The sequence below is a fragment of the Chenopodium quinoa genome, unplaced genomic scaffold (assembly GCF_001683475.1).
Source record: "Chenopodium quinoa cultivar QQ74 unplaced genomic scaffold, ASM168347v1, whole genome shotgun sequence".
NCBI lineage: Eukaryota > Viridiplantae > Streptophyta > Magnoliopsida > Caryophyllales > Amaranthaceae > Chenopodium > Chenopodium quinoa.
The window spans coordinates 4,930,205-4,949,520 of record NW_018744878.1 but is presented as its reverse complement, the minus strand read 5'-3'; the positions used below and the strand labels follow the sequence as shown (position 1 = coordinate 4,949,520).

Genomic DNA, 19,316 nt, shown 5'->3' with positions numbered 1-19,316 from the left:
TTTTTATTTCCCTTAAAAAAATTGGGATTATACTAATTTTAGGGCATTTTTAATTTTTTATCATGAGAGAAAAAAAAAAAAAGAAATGTTTTAGTTTCAGTTTTTGTTATTTTGGTGGATTGTTTTGAGGATTGATTGGTTTGATGGAATAATATGTGGATTGTGCATCATTTTATCTTGATATTGTGGCTGCTTATTTTATTATTATTTTTTTCTTGAAATTTCGATCAACTCATAAATATCCTGTTAAATAAAAATCTGTATAACGTCTTAAAATAAGTAGATTTAATCTGTAAAATTAGGAAGATTACTAACCAATTTGCAAATTGGTTGAAATTAATGAACTTGTTATGCGAATAAATTCGTTGCTTCTACGAGAGGTAATGAGGTAAATGATGCTTCAAGGTAACCTCATTTTAAATACGGAGTAATTAAGATGATCTCATTTATGGACCAAATCCTTTTTTAGAGGAAGTTGTAACCTAAAGAAATTTTTTAAATTGTGTTAATGATTTACCTATTACTTAACAATCGGGAATTGTCCCTTTAAATTAATACGCATACAATAAAAATAAAAGTTAATGTCGATTTGGAGTGACATTACATACTCCCTGGAGTATATAAGTTTGTTTAGTTTACACATGTTGTGTGGGAGGACACTAGTGTAGAGATCTACTGGGGAAGGAGCATCTGGTGCTGGTACAATTTGCGCTACTTAGGAGCATCTGGTGCACGATAACTGTCACATGACTATTATCACTATATGTATTTTTTAGTCGGAATTTTTTTCACTATTCATGTATTATGGAGTATGTGACTGAGGGAGTATAAATGACTAATCTAAGATAAATGTAAAGGAATTACAACCCTTAGATTTAACCACCAGACCAAATCTATCGGGCACGAGCAGGACACGTGATTGTGAGCAATTCCATTTAGCTGGAATGACTGGGTCATGAGATTAGGCAAGATATCCAACTTGTGTGGAAAGAATATCCCCCACGTTCATGGGTATGAGAGAAAGAAGACACAATCAACGGATAATATTGTAGACCAGACAAATTGTCCACCATTCACTTGTACAAGTCTACAAAGTACAGCAATTTATAAGACTTTACAGTATTGTAATTTATTTTTTTATAAATGAAAGGTTAGCTATATAAAGTGTAAGATAATAAGCACTTGTTATTTTGTGAATCTAAAATAAAGTGGCAGTCTACAACTCCACCTTTAGTTTTTATTTTTATTTTTTATTGTTTATTTATTTTTTTGAGAAAAAAACTCCACCTTTAGTTAATTGTTATAAAATCAAGTTTACAATTGCCTTTTCACAGTCACTAAAACCAAAATTTGACTACATCTTTTAAGTATATAAAGTAATATTAATCATATTTAATCATTATTAATAGTACAAACTACGTAGTAGTTGACATTTCAAAAATACATGGAGTGAATGAGAAACGAATCTAACAAAAGCTCGTACTAAAGAAGTACTATTTGAGCATAGAAGTATAAAGCTGTAAAAGGATTTTGAATTTTCGACTCTAAAATGCCAAGTGTGAAATAAATTACTTCTCATATGAAAAAAGATGAAAATTATTTTAAATGAGGAATGGAAAAATGGTGATAGAATACATTTTTCCATATCTACTTAGCACATAGCCCCATAGCATATTCCATTATTCCTATCTTGCATCCGCACCTAACAAGGCTAATAGACAGTTCATACACATTAGTGCATGCAGTACACAGGCAATACTCTAAAGCGAGAACATGCATCAGCATCATGTACATGGCCCGCATCATTTACGCGTCACAGAACAAGTTTCACAGCTAAAGAAGACAAATTCAAAGATAACTGCACTAGTAAATTAGCAAGAGCGAAAATGCAGCAAATTTTTGGCAAATTACACATTAATAGGTGATGATCCAAACCAAAATGTTGACGAATATGAAAATTGCAAGAAGGTGAAAAAAGATCTGCTAAATGGTAAACAAGAGGCAAAGTTACTAATTGGAAAATGGAAAAAGGACCCGAGTGAGCTAGCAACATTTCGGATGAGGTTGAGATGTACTAATTGCATGCGAGTGACACACAAGACTGCATTGAAGCTTGTTCTATTGGTCACAATTGGAAATTACACCAACCAGATGTCCCTCGACCGCTGCATAGCTTTTAAACCAAAACAGTACATGTGTTTAAAGTTACTCGGAAGGTGACAAGGGCTTCCGCGCCACAAAAAAGTACATAGGAGTGAAGATCTCTCTCCTGAAAATTTCCAGTTAAGAGTAAAGTAAGATACTATATGAATGATAATGATGATTCACAATATTTTCCAGGAAGGAACATAACCTCTTCAAAAAAATTCAAATGAGCCTTATTTAGCAAAATAATGCTACTAACCTTCCACCCTCAACAAGCCCTTCAGCAGCCTTTTCTAGAAAAGATTGAACTCTTAAACTCCCCTTTGGAGCAAGTCCGACGTATTCTAGAGACTTGACCTAGAAAAGAAAGACAAGATAGTTAAGAATCGTTCTCTGTGGATAGCAGGTAAAGCAAACTCGAAGTATTAACAATTTTTCGCATGCTATTCTTACCAGGTTTCTCGTGAAGAAACGTCCAACAGAAGTTAGACGGAAGCTACTAAAAGAAAAGTGATTTGTATCCAAAGGCAAGTACCAAGGAACTGGTGAATCAGGTGCAAGATCTCTCTCCCAAATGACCTTAAAAAGTAACAATAATTCGCAACTTTAGAACATAAAGAATAAATGAAGGTTGAACAAAAATAAAACAATGAGATATTCATAACTGCAGACCTCAAATCCTGCCTTCTTTAGAGCATCAAGGCACTGTCTAGTTGATCTGATGTCTGGAAGCCCATCACCAAGCTCAATTTCTGACTGAACTCGTCAAATTGCCAACAAAAAAATACCAAATTTTAAGATATTAGTCATCCACAACAATTGCATATAATAATGACCACTAGAAAGCATAATCAGATACTGTTGTTTCAGTAACAACCTTGATTTTCTGGTGATCTTGATTATCGGGATCAAAGGCATCTGTCATGCACCACTCGTATGCAGCAAAATGTTGCCCAGGCTTTAACACTCTGTATATCTCTTTATAGCACCCAACCTTTCTCCATCAGAAATGAAATAACATACATGTGAGTATGAATAATCTCAGCTTATAAATGTTGAGAAAGAAAGGAGATTATTGTACAACATACAGCATCTGGAGCATGACACGTTGCCTCTATGGCATAAACAGCATCAAATGAATTGTCAGGCATTGGCATTTTCATGAAATCAGCCTGAAAAAAATGATTTAAAGATGCAAGTTATTTAGATGTTGTCCATATCTCTGTAATTTTCAAAGCTAAATTTGCAAAAGTAAAACCTCCATTATGTGGCTACCCTTACTTTGATAAAATTACATGTCTTGTCAACCCCTGCAATCCGATTCAGTTCCTGTCATGCAGTGAAGGCAATCAATAAACAAGCATAAAAGCATATCCATCGATTAACAGAAAATGGAAATGATGCTGGCATGAAAGATTCAGAAACATATTCACCTAATGCAGAAATAGAAACAAGAGAGGTAAAGAGCACCAAAAAATAGTGGGATCATACCTTTCCCCTTGTAATTTGATATTCATTATTGTTCAACCCTGTCACAGATGTTGAGCTGCCAAATATTCAACAATTCAGATCTCCGACCAAAAAAAAAAAACCCACGAAAAGAATGAAAAGGACAGGATTTTCAATAACTTTATACTACACGTGATATTGTTTATTGTAACTAACACTACTAGCAGGTACTGCACAACACTTACAATAACGCCAGGTTGATTGATACAGCAACGATAGTACTACTTAAATATTACAGAATAGCATGTAACACACTGAAACCTCATAACATTCTACAGAATACCAACATGTATACACCAACTGTACTTAGAGAAAGTGCAGATATACAATGCAAACAGATAGTATTCCCCAAAGAGGCATACCAACAAAGGCTTTAGAGATAATATTTAGAACATTGAACATAGAACATTGCACGCCAAAGGTACCTGAATCTAGAAATTTCCCGGAGAGGTCCTCCAATACCACATCCCACATCTAACACCTGAGGAACACCCAAATTCAGGAAAACATTGGGATTAATTCTCAGTGTGAATATAAATCCACCACGAATCCCGAAAGGAAGGAGAAAAAAAAAACCTTCTGCCCTGGCTTCAGTTCTAGTTGCAAAGCAAGGAAGTGCTCGTGGCGTTTGATGCTTTCACGAAGAGATTCCCCATTCCATCTGAAAGCATAAAAATATAAAATTCCATGCATTTCATCCTTAAAAAAGGTAAAATCTGGAGAAACATGCTAGCACCAACATGAATACAGTTAAAATAAAATAAAATAAAAAAGGTTGTTAACAGAATAAAGGCAAACCTGTGAGCAAAATGAAAGGACTCTCCCCAGCCAAACTCGTAGAAACTAGTCACCAAATCATAGTACTTGTTGACCTGTCATTAGAGTACACCAAGAAAAATAGCTCATTCAGATTAAAAAAGTAATAATGTAAATAATTTTAACAATCAAGCCTGGACAAAGATTATGTGATCACCATTCACCAGTTAAGAAGAATACGAATTCTAGATACTTCGGAGTTCAAAACTTGGAATGGAGATATAGTCAGAATAATATAATTACATAATATAGAGTAAATTAAACTACGTGCTCATTAATCATTATCTAGCCTTACAGAGAAGCATACATCCTCAAAAGCAATCAAATAAATTTATAAAGCCAGCGCATTGGTATGAGCAATGCTTATTGTATCCTGCACTCAAAGAAAGTGAAACTAACTTATCGCCGATCCCATATATTATTTGGTTTTATCTACACTAATACATATGAATATAGGATAGCGAAGCTTAAACCTTCAAAACACGATAGATCAAGATAAAATGAATTAAACTAAAAAAGCTATTTCAACACAAGAGACGTATACATTGAAATTGGAATTCGGACTATATATTCCCCAGTAATCCCCACCACACAAGATTGTACCCAAACTTGCACATGCTCTCTCTAACTAGATGAACCACTCAAGTTTCAATTTGTCACAGTAAGATACAATCCCTACTTCATACCTTCATGTTAGCTAAACTTCCAACTAGTGTCAATACCTAAGTAGCAAAGATACTTCTAGATAATGACATGTTCCCTATCATGTACTTAAGACACTAGCATGTTCCATTTGATAATATTCGATAATCAACACTTAGAGCAAGCTAGCGGAAGTTGGCAACACCAAAATAAATTGAATAGATGACACAGTGATCATTAATCACCAGATCAGAAACTCTTAAACCAAACGACAATTGGTACAAATTCATTGTTCATTACCATATCGGTGTAGTTAGATTTTCTTCCTTGTTCTTCACCTCCATAGTAGACATGGTATTTCTCATACCTGAAGCAAGAAAAGTATACTAATTACTTGACGCTGAGGGATCGCAAACAGAACGAATATTCTAAACATTTTGCATTGGCTTTCATTACAGTAATCAATTCAAGAAAAGTTTAGACGGGATCTCTTTCCTATAATTATATTCATATTAACTGATTTACCATCATTATTAATAAGCTTCACCGTGAACAGTTTGATCCGAAATTACATATTTCCCGTGTTCTTCACAAGTTTATCATTTCGATACGTACAAATCTAAAGCTCTAAACAAGTTGAATGAACAATACCTACTCGCACAAAATGTACTAATTTTGTAACCGTTGACTTATTAATTGGTAATTAAACAAACATTGCGTGATAAACAACTCAACATACAATGAGGAGAAAGACACTTAGATTGTGCAAGTACAATTCCTCAACAAATTCAAAATAAACGTGGTAAGAAAATTACTCCCTCCGTCCCAAAATAACTCCGTAAGCCACGACTTACAACAATGAGACACAGATCATGAGGTGGGCAAACATTGCGTGATCAGACCACCACAAAAAACACATGTGAAGAAAAACGCTTAGATTTTTGCTTATATACATAATAAAAGCATGGATCTAGCCCAACAAACATCCTTAAATTGACCATCATCAACAACACCAAACTATGACAAATTGACAATTGACAGAACTTGTTTACAATAATTCAAATAGTAAATCAAACATCATAAATTCATTCAATAGAGCAAGTTTTGCTAGTTGGAGTTCATTAATTCAGATATCACGTGATTTTATTTTTCTTTTTCTTTTTTCATTGCTGAATTAGTGGACCCCAATACTCAATTCAAGTATTCAACTACCATAATCTATCTCCCCTTCCATCATATTCATAAAAAGTTTTTCCAGTTTTCTATATAGATGAGGTCTTCGCCAAGTGTCAAAGACCAAGGGTTTGTGTACGATAAGTCACAGATTCAAATTCCGAATAATTATAACAACAATGCAGTAAAAATAAAAAAAGAGAAATTACTTGTCAACGGCGGAGAGAACATCATCTTTCTCGATCTTTCCGCCAACGCCACTAGCAAGATCAAAGGCTCCAGTCTTTGACATCTTTCACTCTAATAATAATAATCAATTAATTAAAAAAAATGTCAATTAAAAATCAATTAACGCAAAAAAAAAAAATAGCAAGAGAATCAGAAAGAAATATTCGAGAAATAATTGGAGAGATGAGGAGAGAGAAAATCTGAGAAACCTAGAGAGAGAAAAAAGGCGGAGAAAGAAAAAGGAGAAAAGGTTTAAGAAAATTGGGAAATGCAGAAGAAATACTGGTATTATAGAGTGAGCGTGAGAAGCAGTAAGGAGGGGCCGTGACAAGTGTTGTATTTTGTTTGTTTGTTGTTGTATACTGTAGTAGTCTAACAAAAACGGCAATTGAGTTGTATTTTTCTATATTCAGAATTTTGATTTTCTGGCTATTGTGAGTTGTTTGATGTTAACGCTTCTATAATCTCTATTTTTTTTATTTCAGATGCGATTGGATCAGATTTTTAATTTGAGTTGCGATTGTGTTAGGTAATCTTGTGACTTCCGTATTTTTATTGTAGTACTAGTGTGTGATGTTTATCCTAATTAAATGTACATTTTATTGATAAGGACATCACTTGATTTGTGCATTTTTTTCATTTTTTCCAAAGAACGATTCTAAATTAACATTATCTATTATTTGAGAGGTAGGGATAACTCAAGTGGTTAGAGCTCTCCTTCAAATTTAAAGAGATCTGGGATCGATTCTCATCACTCGCCCTGTTTATGTTGGGTCTACTTGTTGAAAGAAATGAATTAAATATCATAAAAGTTTTTTCAAATAAGGAAATGAAACAAGTATTTAAAAACGACCGCAAATGACAAGTGGAGTCAGTATTTTAAAAAGGAGAAAATATTATTCATAGATCATATACTTTGTATTGTTTAAAATTCAAATGTAATTAGTTTGAATGATTCTTAAATAGCCATCTTTTGAATGAAGTCTTGAAGGAAAACTAAATTTCATTAATTAAAGTCATACGACATCCACAGTTGAGTATTAACGATAATAGAAACGAATTAGAAAAAATCAAACAAGAACTAATTGGGGAAGGCTAAGAATCCAAATACTGTCTCATACAACTTTTTGAGTGGATCCGTCATTGCTTTGCAATTTTATGAGAAAGTAAATTCTTGTGTTGATTATGTAACCTGAACCCGAGCCATAATCAATCGTAGTCCCGTACAACTGGAGACTAAATTAAACACAAATAAAATCTTGTCTTTCGAATGAGTGTGAAAAATCTTGTCTTTAGAAAGAGATCAAAAAATTCTTGTCTTTCGAAGGAGATAAATCCTAGACATTATTGTAACCTAAGAAACAAAATACTTAAAAGAAAATAAAGATTGGGTTTTTTTATCGGTGAAATCCAATAAAAACCCCTTCAAAATTGACAGGTAAGGCTTGAGTTTTAGTGAAAGGAGGCCATGAGGATAAGGTTTGCCAACACGTCCTTAAATAGTCATCTTAGATGAGCACATACAAAACAAAAATAAAATGATTGATTAATAGTGATGGACCATCTAATACTTTTACTCTTTTTTTTCCCCTCTGGGTTATTGTAAACCACTAGATTGTTGGACCATCTAATAATTTTAATTTTTTCGCTTCCTTCTTCTCCTAGAGGCTAGAGCCATATATACTACTCCGTACCACCGTTTCATATTATTTGTAACGGTTAGACATGAAATAGAGAGGAAAAATGTCTAATCATTGCAAATAATATAAAACAGAGGTACTATATAGAATACTACTTCTTCCATTTTTTTTTTTTCTTTTTAAGGGATACTACTTCTTCCATTTATAATCAAAGGTTATTCTCATTTAGTCATTTGAGATCTTGGCATTATTCATTAGATGAGAAAATTTACCATATTACTCATAGCATATAAAACAAAATATTACTCATAGCTAATTTAAGTGTAATTTTTGAAATAAATAGGTTCAAATGAACGGAAGGTACGCATATTATAACTCAAAGAGGTTAAACTCTCAACTGTCTCGCAATTTGCTTACACTAACCATCACACAAATATTTGCTCCATTTCATAATAATCACAAAAATTTGTCTGACTTATGTGCCAATGTACAAATTTAATCATTAATATTTGTAATTACCTTTTTTTTTTTGAAGGAATGTAATTACATATTAATTAGAAGTATAAAGGGTTGATATAATTAAAATATACATAAAAGTTAATAAAATAAATTTTACATGGCAACATTATGTAGTTTAAACAAGTACTTGTATATGAATATTAAATTATTGTGATTGTTTCAAACATCTATTGTATATAAGAAGTATAAATTCATCCGTTCTTTTTTCCTTGACCTGTTTCTTTTATCACGCTTGTCAATGCAAAACTTTAACAATCAATAACTTTAATTTTCCATACGTAAAAATTATAAAATTTATATACTATGATAGTATTTTTGAGGCAAACTAACATGAATATGTTATTTTTTACATATTATTCATAAAAGACAGTCCCCGGCTCAAAGTTTTTGTTGGATCTTTCTTGCAAATTTGACGGCCCAATGGGCCAGATTGAAGAAGCCTATTTTGCCTATTCCTGCCAAATTTGACTTCCTTTCTTACAACTACCAAAAAAAAAAAAAAAAAACCCCGAAGTAAATAAAAAAAAAAACGTATAATAATCACCATTTTTATTGACCATGCAACTCAACAATCTATTGGCGGCTCAATTACACTACAACTGACGAAGAGAGAGGTGTACTGATCAAACACTTTCAAGGTAATCAAATCAATTAATTGATGATTCAAATTTATTTTGTTCAGAATTTTGATAAAATTTATTTGATATCTTAAATTTATTTTGTTCTAATTTCTGATCTATTTGATGAATACTTATTGATTGTATTTAGATTTTAACTAAAGTTTAAGTTTTTTCTTGATTGTATTGAGAATAACGTTGTTTTGAATTGCAGACTTTAGAATGATTAAGATATCAGTAGTTCTTCGTTTTATTTGTTATTACAAGCGTGATAATTATGCAACTTTGTAACGAGATTTGTTAACCCACTTGTTTGATTGTAATTACATGATAATTAATGCAATAGGGTAATTTTGATTCTAGGGTTTGATGTGGAAGATTGTATACAGATTGAATTGTTGTTTTTGATGTTGTAAGGTTTTTGACGAGAAATGAAATCAAATTGAAATTGATTGATTGTATGATGTTCTAAGCTAGCTCCTTGAATTGCTGATCCTTGTTACAAATATAATATGATAATTTAGTCTTAAATTAATGAGGAAAATACTTTATTTTTTTAAATTACAAAAGGAATTTTATTGGTTGAGAGCTAGATTTGAAGCTTTGAATTGCTCTTTATAAATTTTAAGCTACATTTTATGTGTTGAACGGAAAAGCTTATTAATTTCATATTGGATTGACAGGAAGGGTTTTTTCATAACCTTTGTATTCGATTGTTTGAATGGATAGTGGAAAGGATGACGATTTCACATTTTGTCAGGTAAGTTGAAGTTACTGTAATATTTTCATTGATCAGACTATGATATTTTGTAAGAACGTAGTGTGAAATTTGTATATTTTATTTCTTTATCTAGGTCAGTGCACCCGTAGATCAGAATGATTTTAATGAGCAAACTGTGGTTCCGGGTATTAGTAAAATTACTATTAACGAGGAAGCCTCAAGTAGTAATAGTGGTGAACAAATTAATCTATGGAACAATACAAGTGTTCCTATATCTACCACTGTGAAGGAGAAAAAAGTTGGATCGTTGTCTTTCAATGTCATCGATACAACTCAAAAGCAGCCTATCACTACACAAAAACAAGCAGGGAAACCATTAAAGGATCCAGCAGAACAGAAACCTGTGGCCAAGAAGCCTGCTGCTCGGGCTAAGGTTCCTTTTGAAAAAGGTTATAGTCCAATGGATTGGGTCAAGCTTACTCGTACGCATCCTGACCTTGCAGGTTAGTTCATGTAGTACATTTTTGTTGACTTGTTGTGTCTGGATGAATGTGCTTTGGGGTGTTGGGGAGCTTGATAACAGACAGGAGACACCCCGCCTCTCAACCCTTTTTAATTGATCAAATACCCTAACTGTGCATGCAGGCCTAGAGTTAGATGAGCGACAATGATTTATGGCTACTCCTGGCTTTTGTTGTATATAAGTGGTCATTAATTAATGCTCTTTAATGTCCTGTTCTTTTTTTCCCCAATTGTGTATGCAAGCCTAGAATTAGATGACTGGCTATTTCATATGGCAACTCTTGCTCCTTGGTAATATTAAGCGATTAGGAATGCTCCTTAATGTTAATTTTTTGTAACTGTTAATATAGGATTGAATGGCCAGTCAAACAGGAGGCTTATACCTTTGAGTGAAGTCAAACAACATCAATCAGAAGGCACCATGTGGACGGTTCTGCATGGACGTGTTTATAACATTTCTCCATACATGAAATTTCACCCTGGAGGTATGGACACTGTTTTTGCTGTTAGCTATGTACTTTATCTGTCTTCATTATTGTGCCCAGTTTTATCTATCTTCGTTACCATCCATATGTTATGTCCTGTGAGAAATATCCTTGTTACCATCCAGAAGTTAATTTTATGTTCTGTCTGCCGACATGTTTGCAGTATATGCCCTGCATTTTTGGAATTTTCTTTCATTAAATGCACACTGCTTTTGCTGTTTAAGGAATTTAATAGGGAAAAAAAAACAGGGTCCATTGTATTAAACAGTATTCAGTAGATAAAAGAATGCCATCTATGGGAATTAGTATGGGATCAGGAAGAAGGGTACAGGCAGTCAAAACCTGGATTGTATTTATTTATTATTTTTTAAATTTTTTTTATTATTTGCTTAGGTGCTGACTGCTGAGTCCTGTGGTGATTTTGGAAAGAATTTCTGCTGGGTTTTATGGTTTGCTAGAAAATTATAACTTTTGCATAAATGAAATAGCAGGAACAATTAGTCCGACTTTCATAATAGATAGGATAAAACAATGGCACAATAGACAAAGGAAGACCTTATTGGTATTCTCAACCCTGAAGCATTAACTTCTAGGTGTTCTGAGCAATGCCCCCATTCATATTGCTAAAATTTTCATGAAAACTGGATATAATGAGTTTACATAAGCTTATATCTTTAGTTGGGCTATCATTTAGTTGGCCTTAACTTCCAGGTGTTCTGAGCAATGTCCCCATTCTTATTGCATCAGCATGTCTACCAAGTGAACCACAATAAAGAATGTTTCATGGGTAAGTATGATATTGTCTAGAGTCTGAGCAGTACAACCATACCCTATGTCCCTATCATCGCTTATAGCCTTCTTTCCTGTATTCACCAGAAATGAATCTACTGGGTGTTGCCTGGTGGTTCTGATCTGTTCACATTTTTGTAAGGATATAAATAACCAGTATGCATTCCCCACAGATGGTCCTTATCTGGCAAAATCTCTGGATATCATTTATTTTGGCACGATGCTTTACTTTATCTAGGTTCGGTACTCCCATAGATCAAGTTGTAATTGAAATAGACTGAGTAGGTTAGAAGGCTTTCTCTTGAACCTAAAGAGGTTCGTCTTGCTTTTATGCTTTGTGGTTTTGTGCAATGGAGTTGGTGATAGCCGCTTATGACCCATTATCATAAGGCCTTTTATATATTGCTGAAAATCATTGCCAAACAGCTAATTGTGCACGATAGTTGACTACTTATATAGATAAGACTTATCAGTGGGGCCATATAATACATAGCACTCGGACCATTACCTATCCAACATAGTCTATCTCCCTTCCCTACTCCCTTCTAAGTTATCCTACTCCTGATGCATTTTAGATATTGATGAAGCTTCATCATTATTTCTCCTTCAAACTGAGGAAAGCTCTTATCAATTAGTGCTCCCCCACTCCCCAACACTAAAACAAATCTAAAGTGAAAATGTTTGTTCCGTCATAAATTATTTAGCAGTAAAATCTTAGATGACTCTGTTGTCCCTTGAAAATTAGTGGCTAATGACGAAGAGAATAATGAGATTTCTCTCTCTAGTTGTTTTAGGCAATTAAATTTCTGTAAAAAAAAATGCTGTACCTAGTTATTGATAAACTTTATTTAGTTATTGGCCATGATCCCACCCCGTCAATACAAGATCCTCTTTGAATTGCTTTGCTTGGCTCTCCTGCTACTAATTTCTGACTTCTTGTGCTGATTGTTTTGTCTCCAGGTGTTGATATGTTAATGAAAGCTGTAGGAAAAGACTGCACATCATTATTCAGTATCCTTTGGCAATTGGCATATCATTCAGAGCTCTCCTCATCCAAGTGAATTTTTAGGAAGATAAATACTCCCTCTGCCTGGAAAGTCACATTGCCCCAAGGCCCTTAACTCCTCATAATATGAAATAATTTTACAAAAAAAGACCCTTGCAAATAGTTGGACTTTAACCATATTTTTTTTCACTACTCAAGTATCTTAAAGGATATATCCGACTCCTTGGAATTAGGCTTTTGGTTTGTTGTAATTTGATATCTGGATATAGGCCATATCGCAGTGCAACAAATAAAAAAAAAAAAAAAATAAAAAATAAAAAATAAAAAAAACTTTCTATATTAGGAAATGTGTGACAGCTTATACTAGACTTCCTTGTATATTACTAGTATATGTGAGTGTGCATTCCAGATTTCCAGACAGAGGGAGTAATTTGCTTGTGAAATCTTTTTTTCGCACCCTGAGAATTGATTGTTATTCAGATTAATGATGCATGTATCAAATTAAATTAAATTCAGTGGTTATGTTGATCAGCATATAAAGGAGTCACTGGTGGTTTTAAACATTTTAAGTGCTAATCTAGTGTTTTCAATATTTGTTCTATTGAGGCTTGTTTTGTAACCCTTGACCCTTCTTCAGATAAATACCATGCTTGGGTAAATGCAGATTTCTTACTTGAGAAGTGCTTGGTGGGTATCTTAGATGATAACAAAGGAGGGAAGTAACTGTGTGGTGAAGTCTTAAATAAGCAATTATTGGCAAGAGGTAAATTACAACTTATGGCCTTATGCTAATACTTGCCCTGCCTCTACATGAAATATGAGCTGAAATATTATTAATATTGTTTCGAATTGAGTCACTTATAGTTTTAATTGAAGATGGGTCAATTCTGTTTCGAATTGAGTCACATATTGTTTTTATTGAAGATAGGTCGATATGTTGTATATCTCACAATTATGTAGTACATTGATTCTTACTAGTATGAAATAACTTTTACCCATCTATTTTGTTAGATTGGTTTTTTTTTTTTTTTTTTTTTTCATTTTAGGCTTTTGGCCTCTGAAATAATGTGCATTGATGTTAGTTATCAACTGAGAATTTCTTAATGTGATCAAATTTCCAGATTCACATAAACATGTGGGGGATTTGCCAGTTTGCCACAATGGTATAGGGAGGAAAAAAAAAATCAGTGACATATATAAAAAGCATGAGAACAAATATTATTCCTGGATTAGCAGTAAGCCATTTTATCTTAACTTAAACTTTAACAATTTAAAACACATTAACTTTAACCGGAGTACTTAAATTGTATCAGAAACTAATTCAACAGATTAGTGTGGTAATGTCCATATTTTTATCCACCAATCTCAATCTGGTATGAATAATTCAAGGGACTAATATATGTGGCTTTCCTAGTTCCCAAAGGATTGGAGCTGACATGTGCTATCCCCTCTGTTAGATGCTGTCTGAGCATAATGGTAGTTGCACCAGAACTCTATGGTCTCTGTCTGATGTTTTACAGTAGAATAAGTAGATTGAAAATTACGATAGTACGGTTTTCATTATTTAAGGATTTTATGATGGTACCTTATTCCTTTTTTAACAAAGATTGACCGGATTATCTGGTCAATAGGCATTTGCTTAGGAATTACGGAGTAAGAAGGAGCTTTCTTCGCCATCAAGTGTTGTGTAACTTATGTAAGGGGATCTTCCCTATAATACAAAGTAGGTTGTGCATAAAGATGGGCATTGTGCCGTGTCGTGCCGTCGGGGGCCGTGCTTGGCCGTGCCGGGGTGGGGCTCGTGCCGTACCGGCTTGGTGGTGGGCCGTGCCGTGCCGTGCCAAGTTTTGGCACACCCTAGCCCACGGCACGGCCCACGTGTTTGGCAGGCTGTGTCGTGCCGCGGGCCACCACGATTTTTTTATTTTTAAAAATATATATATTATACAAAATCGATATATATATGTTATAAAAATAACGTGCCGGCGTGCCAACGACCGTGCCCGTGCCGTGCCGTGCCAATTTTCAATATTTGTGTTCACGGCACGGCCCACGGCTCACAAGTGGGCCGGCGTGCCGTGCCGGAATCGTGCCGGCACGGCCCATGCCCACCTTGTGCACATGAAGATATTATTAAGGGGAATAGTATTTAGCTCGCTGCTACAAATTGGTGTAACGTTCACTACGGAGTACATAATAGCAGAAGCAAATAACAGTTGTCCTTTGGTACATTACCGTCTTTGCTCACACTACAGTCTGTAATGCATGCCTTTGAAATATAAGTGGCATAACAAATCCCAAACCTCTAGCAAAAGGCATAGTGTCAACTAGACTCAAGATGTTATACAAGGATGGCTGAAGGGATAACATAATATACTCCTACCATCTAAGCAATAGGGAAAACCTTAACTTCATCAAGAACTGGACCACAAAGTATACCAAACCCGCCGTTCTTAACATGGCTATTGTCATGGTTTGTTATTTGTGCATAATATCCAAAAAAATAACTAAAATTTAAAATAAAAATAATAGCATTGGGCCCCGTTCTTTAGAGCTGCTCTGCTTTGCTCTGCTCTGCTGAAATCTGCTCTGCCCTGCTTAAAATTAATCCTAAATATTGAATTATAATAATAATAATAATTAATATTTAATAATAATAAATAATTAATGTTTAATAATAATAATATATAATATTTAATATAAATAATAATATAAAAAAAAATTAATATTTGATAATAATAATAATTATTATTATTAATATTTAATAATAATAATAATTAATATTTAATAATTATAATATTAATAATAATAATTAATATTTATTAATAATAATAGTAATTATAATAATGATAATAATAGTAATAATAATAGTTATAACTAATAATATTAATTATAATAATAATAATTGATTTTTATAATAAAAATTAATATTAAGATGATAAATAATATTTAAAGATAATACTAATTTATAATTTTTAATATTAGTAATAATAATAATTAAATAATATTTAATAATAATGATAATTATAATTAATATAATAATAATAATAATTAATATTTAATAATAAAATTTAATGATTAATAATAATGCGATAATATTAGTAGTACTAATAATAATAATAATAATAGCAATAATAATAATAATAATAATAGCAATAATAATAACAATAATAATAATAATAACAATAATAATAACAATAATAATGAAATCTGCTCTGCTCTGCTGAAATCTGTTCTGCTCTACTCTACTCTGCCCAGAAGCTCAAAAGAACAGGACCTTAATAGATCAATTTTATAATGTGGATGTTAACTTTCATGAGTCTCAACCAATTTTATTTAAACAATACTTGTAAAGTTGTAAGTTTGTAATAAATAGTGGAATTGTATGACAAGTTATGATACTAGCCACAAAGTAGTTTTCATATTAATTATCATATACCGATATACGTGGTGTACTACAGTGTATTAATATTTGGAAATTATAGTCCATGTTATAGTTAGATATCTAGCCCGATTAAGGCATTAACTACTAACTACACATATCTATTCATTTGACCCCCTCCCAAGGCTCTCATTGATTCCCATCATCCCATGTATTGCCTAAAATTCGTGTCAAACTCTTTTGTGATGTTTAAAATCTAAAGGTGGAAATAAAATCGAGGGAGCAATTGATATTTCTATAATAAAATTCGCGATAGCTAACTTTTTAAAAATGTACTAGTATTATACTCCTTAAAAATTCGAGTATATGTTTACCTCTTACTATGTTTTTGCTCTAAGTTGTCATGACTATAGAGCAAAAGTTAGAGGGGATTTATTATATGGATTGAAATCACAATATTATTAGAGAATAATGAACACATTGAGTGGAGTAATCACTCAATAGACTTTATTATTTGCATACTCTAGGTTTCAATAAGAGAGTGAGAGACCATTTGTAATGTTAGTATAATGGTTGTCAATTGTGATACATGAGTGTAAACTTTGATTTGATTAAGATACATGGAGCACTTAATCATATAGGAATATTTTGAGTGACGGATATCCAATTGGACAATGATAGTGATAAAAAAGAAACTCATATCGCACAAATCCTATAGCTATAAAGGGTGGTATATTGGGAAGGAATAAAAAAGGTGTGCATATATTACTAAACAAAGAAAAGACGATATTTTTTTTTTCGTTCCACTCATCAATTTCCTATTTTTATCCCATTGCAACTTGAAATCAGTCAAGAAGCAAAATAAGATAACTAAACCACTTACACTTAGTTTAGTTTAAATTTAGTAACAACATAGATGAAAAAGAAAGCGAAAGAAAGATAAAGGAAATATACCTAATATTCGATTTTGATTTAATGAAGAGAGGTGAAAGGTATAATGTTATAGGGAGGTTTTTCAGTTTTTTTTTATATTCCTATCATCTTTAAAGTACATCTTTAAAAATCTTTAAAAAAAAGTACATTTTTAAAATAAATTTGAAATATACTTTAATTGGTTCACTTATAATCCTCTCATTTCTTTTTAAAATGTTCACAATAAAATATTCTTTTAGTTGAGATGAAAGTTTTATCCACTCATCCTATGCGATGTAGATTCATTCACTCTTTTCTTCAACACTTTCACTTCATGTGTTTATGTTATGTGAATGATCGAATCCTTATACACCGCATATATATACATTTAATTGTGCAATATATTACTCCTTTTGTTTCGTTGTTGCACAGAGTTTTAGGAAATTTATAGTGTTGGAATCAAAAGGTGAATTTTATAATATAAAGTATAGTTAGTGGAGATATATTTAATTATTAATTATAGAGATAATAATATAAAAAGTAGTGTTAGTGAGATTGGTAGAGGAGAGAAATAGTGAGTCCTTGCCAAATAAAGAAGTGTTGCAATAATTATGAAACGAATGTAAAAGGAAATATTGCAATTGTTATGAAACGGATGAAGTAATTTATTACGAGTATTTTTCTGACTTCTACCAAAAAGTTATCCACACCATACTATATTCTCGAATCTACGTCCCTAAAAAGGGTCATTTGATTAGACCTTTTGAATGAGTAGAAATGGCTCCATACTCAATTCCAGCCAATTACGAAGTAATATATTGTTTAGACTTATAGTTGTGAAACCTCATAACAAGAGTGTTTTAACTTCCAAAGGCCTGTTTCGATTTATGAAAATAAATGAATTGAATTGATGGGAGATGAACTGAATTGGACTGAAATGAGCTGCAATGAATTATTTATGAGAGAATGAAATTAGAAAATGAATTGAAGTAAACTGAAATTATGTTAAACAAACAGGCCCTAACTCTACCCTATCTCCATAAAATCCCGTTCCCACCTCATCACCTTTTACGTTCACAATTCATCCCATCAATGAGATGTGGAACCATTCCAACATTATTAAAAAAAATTAATAATAAAAAAATTTGATACCAGTAAGGGCATGTTCACATTTACTGAGCTGAACTAAAGTGAATTGATTGGAGCTAAACTGAGCTGAAATGAATATTTTATGAGAGAGGAAAATTAGGAGCTTAACCGATTGGAGCCGAGCTAAATTGAATTGAAATTAAGCTGAAGTAAACAGTCCCTAAGTATAAAATTTAGAATCTATGCCCTTATTAATAATACTCCGTATGAGATTATTATATTACCTCCGGTCCAATTTACTTGCAACAAAAAGAATATTTTATGTCTCACAAATAATACCCCTTTGTTGCGAGTAAATTAGACCGGAGGTAGTATATGAGTATATCATATTCAACTTAGGCTATGTTTGGTAATTGGCTTTTTAATGGCTTTTTGGTTAGCTTTTGGCTTTTGACTTTTTTAGGTGGTCAAACAGCCAAAAAATGTGTTTGGTAATTGGCTTTTTAATCAGCGAAAAAGCTGGCTTTTAAGACAAAATGAAAAAACTGCTTTGAGTAGCTTTTTTTGTTGGCTTGTTAGCCCATAAATTATCTAATAAACAGCCAACAACCAACAATTAATTTACCAAACACTTTTATAAACAGCCAGCTTAACACAACCAATTTCAAAAGCCATAATAAACAGCCAAACATTCCAGCTAGTCAAACAAGCCAAGTGAACCAACCAACAACCAAAAGCAAACTGCCAAAGGCCTTAATGAACCTTACAATCTCTAAGCTAAAATTTTCGAATCCCTAAAAAAAAAATATAAAAAAAGGCTAAATTATTCGATGATGAACCCAATATGTTTTTTTCTTGATTCAAGCCCATTTTAAAATGACGCAACACGCAAGTTATATCCAAGCCCATTACAAAACCCATAAAACAAAACCAACCTAAAACTACACGTTTCAACTCTCAACACAACAAAACGATACACTCCACCAATCACTCATCTTCTTCCTTTCCAAACTTGGAATCTTGGATAGAAAGAGAGCGTGAGTGTTTTAAAATGCGTGTCAGCGTATTTGTCACCTGTCAGTTCAATTCAAACAAACTTTCCAAAATCCCGCCCATTTTTC

At 32.7% G+C, this 19,316-nt stretch overlaps 2 protein-coding genes across 4 annotated transcripts; one reads left to right on the top strand and one right to left on the bottom strand.

The window, feature by feature from the left end:
- Window positions 1-1,844: 1,844 nt before the first annotated feature.
- LOC110705694 (cycloartenol-C-24-methyltransferase-like) lies at window positions 1,845-6,861 on the bottom strand. Of its 3 annotated transcripts, none has more exons than XM_021883602.1 (14): window positions 6,723-6,861; window positions 6,495-6,585; window positions 5,413-5,479; window positions 4,453-4,526; window positions 4,231-4,315; window positions 4,080-4,135; window positions 3,637-3,691; window positions 3,427-3,474; window positions 3,234-3,317; window positions 3,023-3,139; window positions 2,818-2,901; window positions 2,599-2,724; window positions 2,405-2,502; window positions 1,845-2,269 (listed from the first exon to the last, which is right to left on the bottom strand). In XM_021883602.1, the coding sequence occupies exons 2-14, from the start codon at window positions 6,575-6,577 to the stop codon at window positions 2,206-2,208; spliced, it is 1,041 nt and encodes a 346-aa protein (XP_021739294.1). In that variant the 5' UTR covers window positions 6,578-6,585; window positions 6,723-6,861; the 3' UTR covers window positions 1,845-2,205. The 3 variants fall into 3 exon arrangements, with proteins under 3 accessions (XP_021739294.1, XP_021739297.1, XP_021739295.1); XM_021883605.1 differs by having other exon boundaries at window positions 6,797-6,815; XM_021883603.1 differs by having other exon boundaries at window positions 6,495-6,738.
- A 2,291-nt stretch (window positions 6,862-9,152) lies between these two features.
- LOC110705693 (cytochrome b5 domain-containing protein RLF-like) lies at window positions 9,153-13,814 on the top strand. The gene is made up of 6 exons (XM_021883601.1): window positions 9,153-9,310; window positions 9,973-10,049; window positions 10,144-10,513; window positions 10,883-11,017; window positions 12,767-12,817; window positions 13,450-13,814. The coding sequence occupies exons 2-6, from the start codon at window positions 10,011-10,013 to the stop codon at window positions 13,533-13,535; spliced, it is 681 nt and encodes a 226-aa protein (XP_021739293.1). The 5' UTR covers window positions 9,153-9,310; window positions 9,973-10,010; the 3' UTR covers window positions 13,536-13,814.
- Window positions 13,815-19,316: the final 5,502 nt, after the last annotated feature.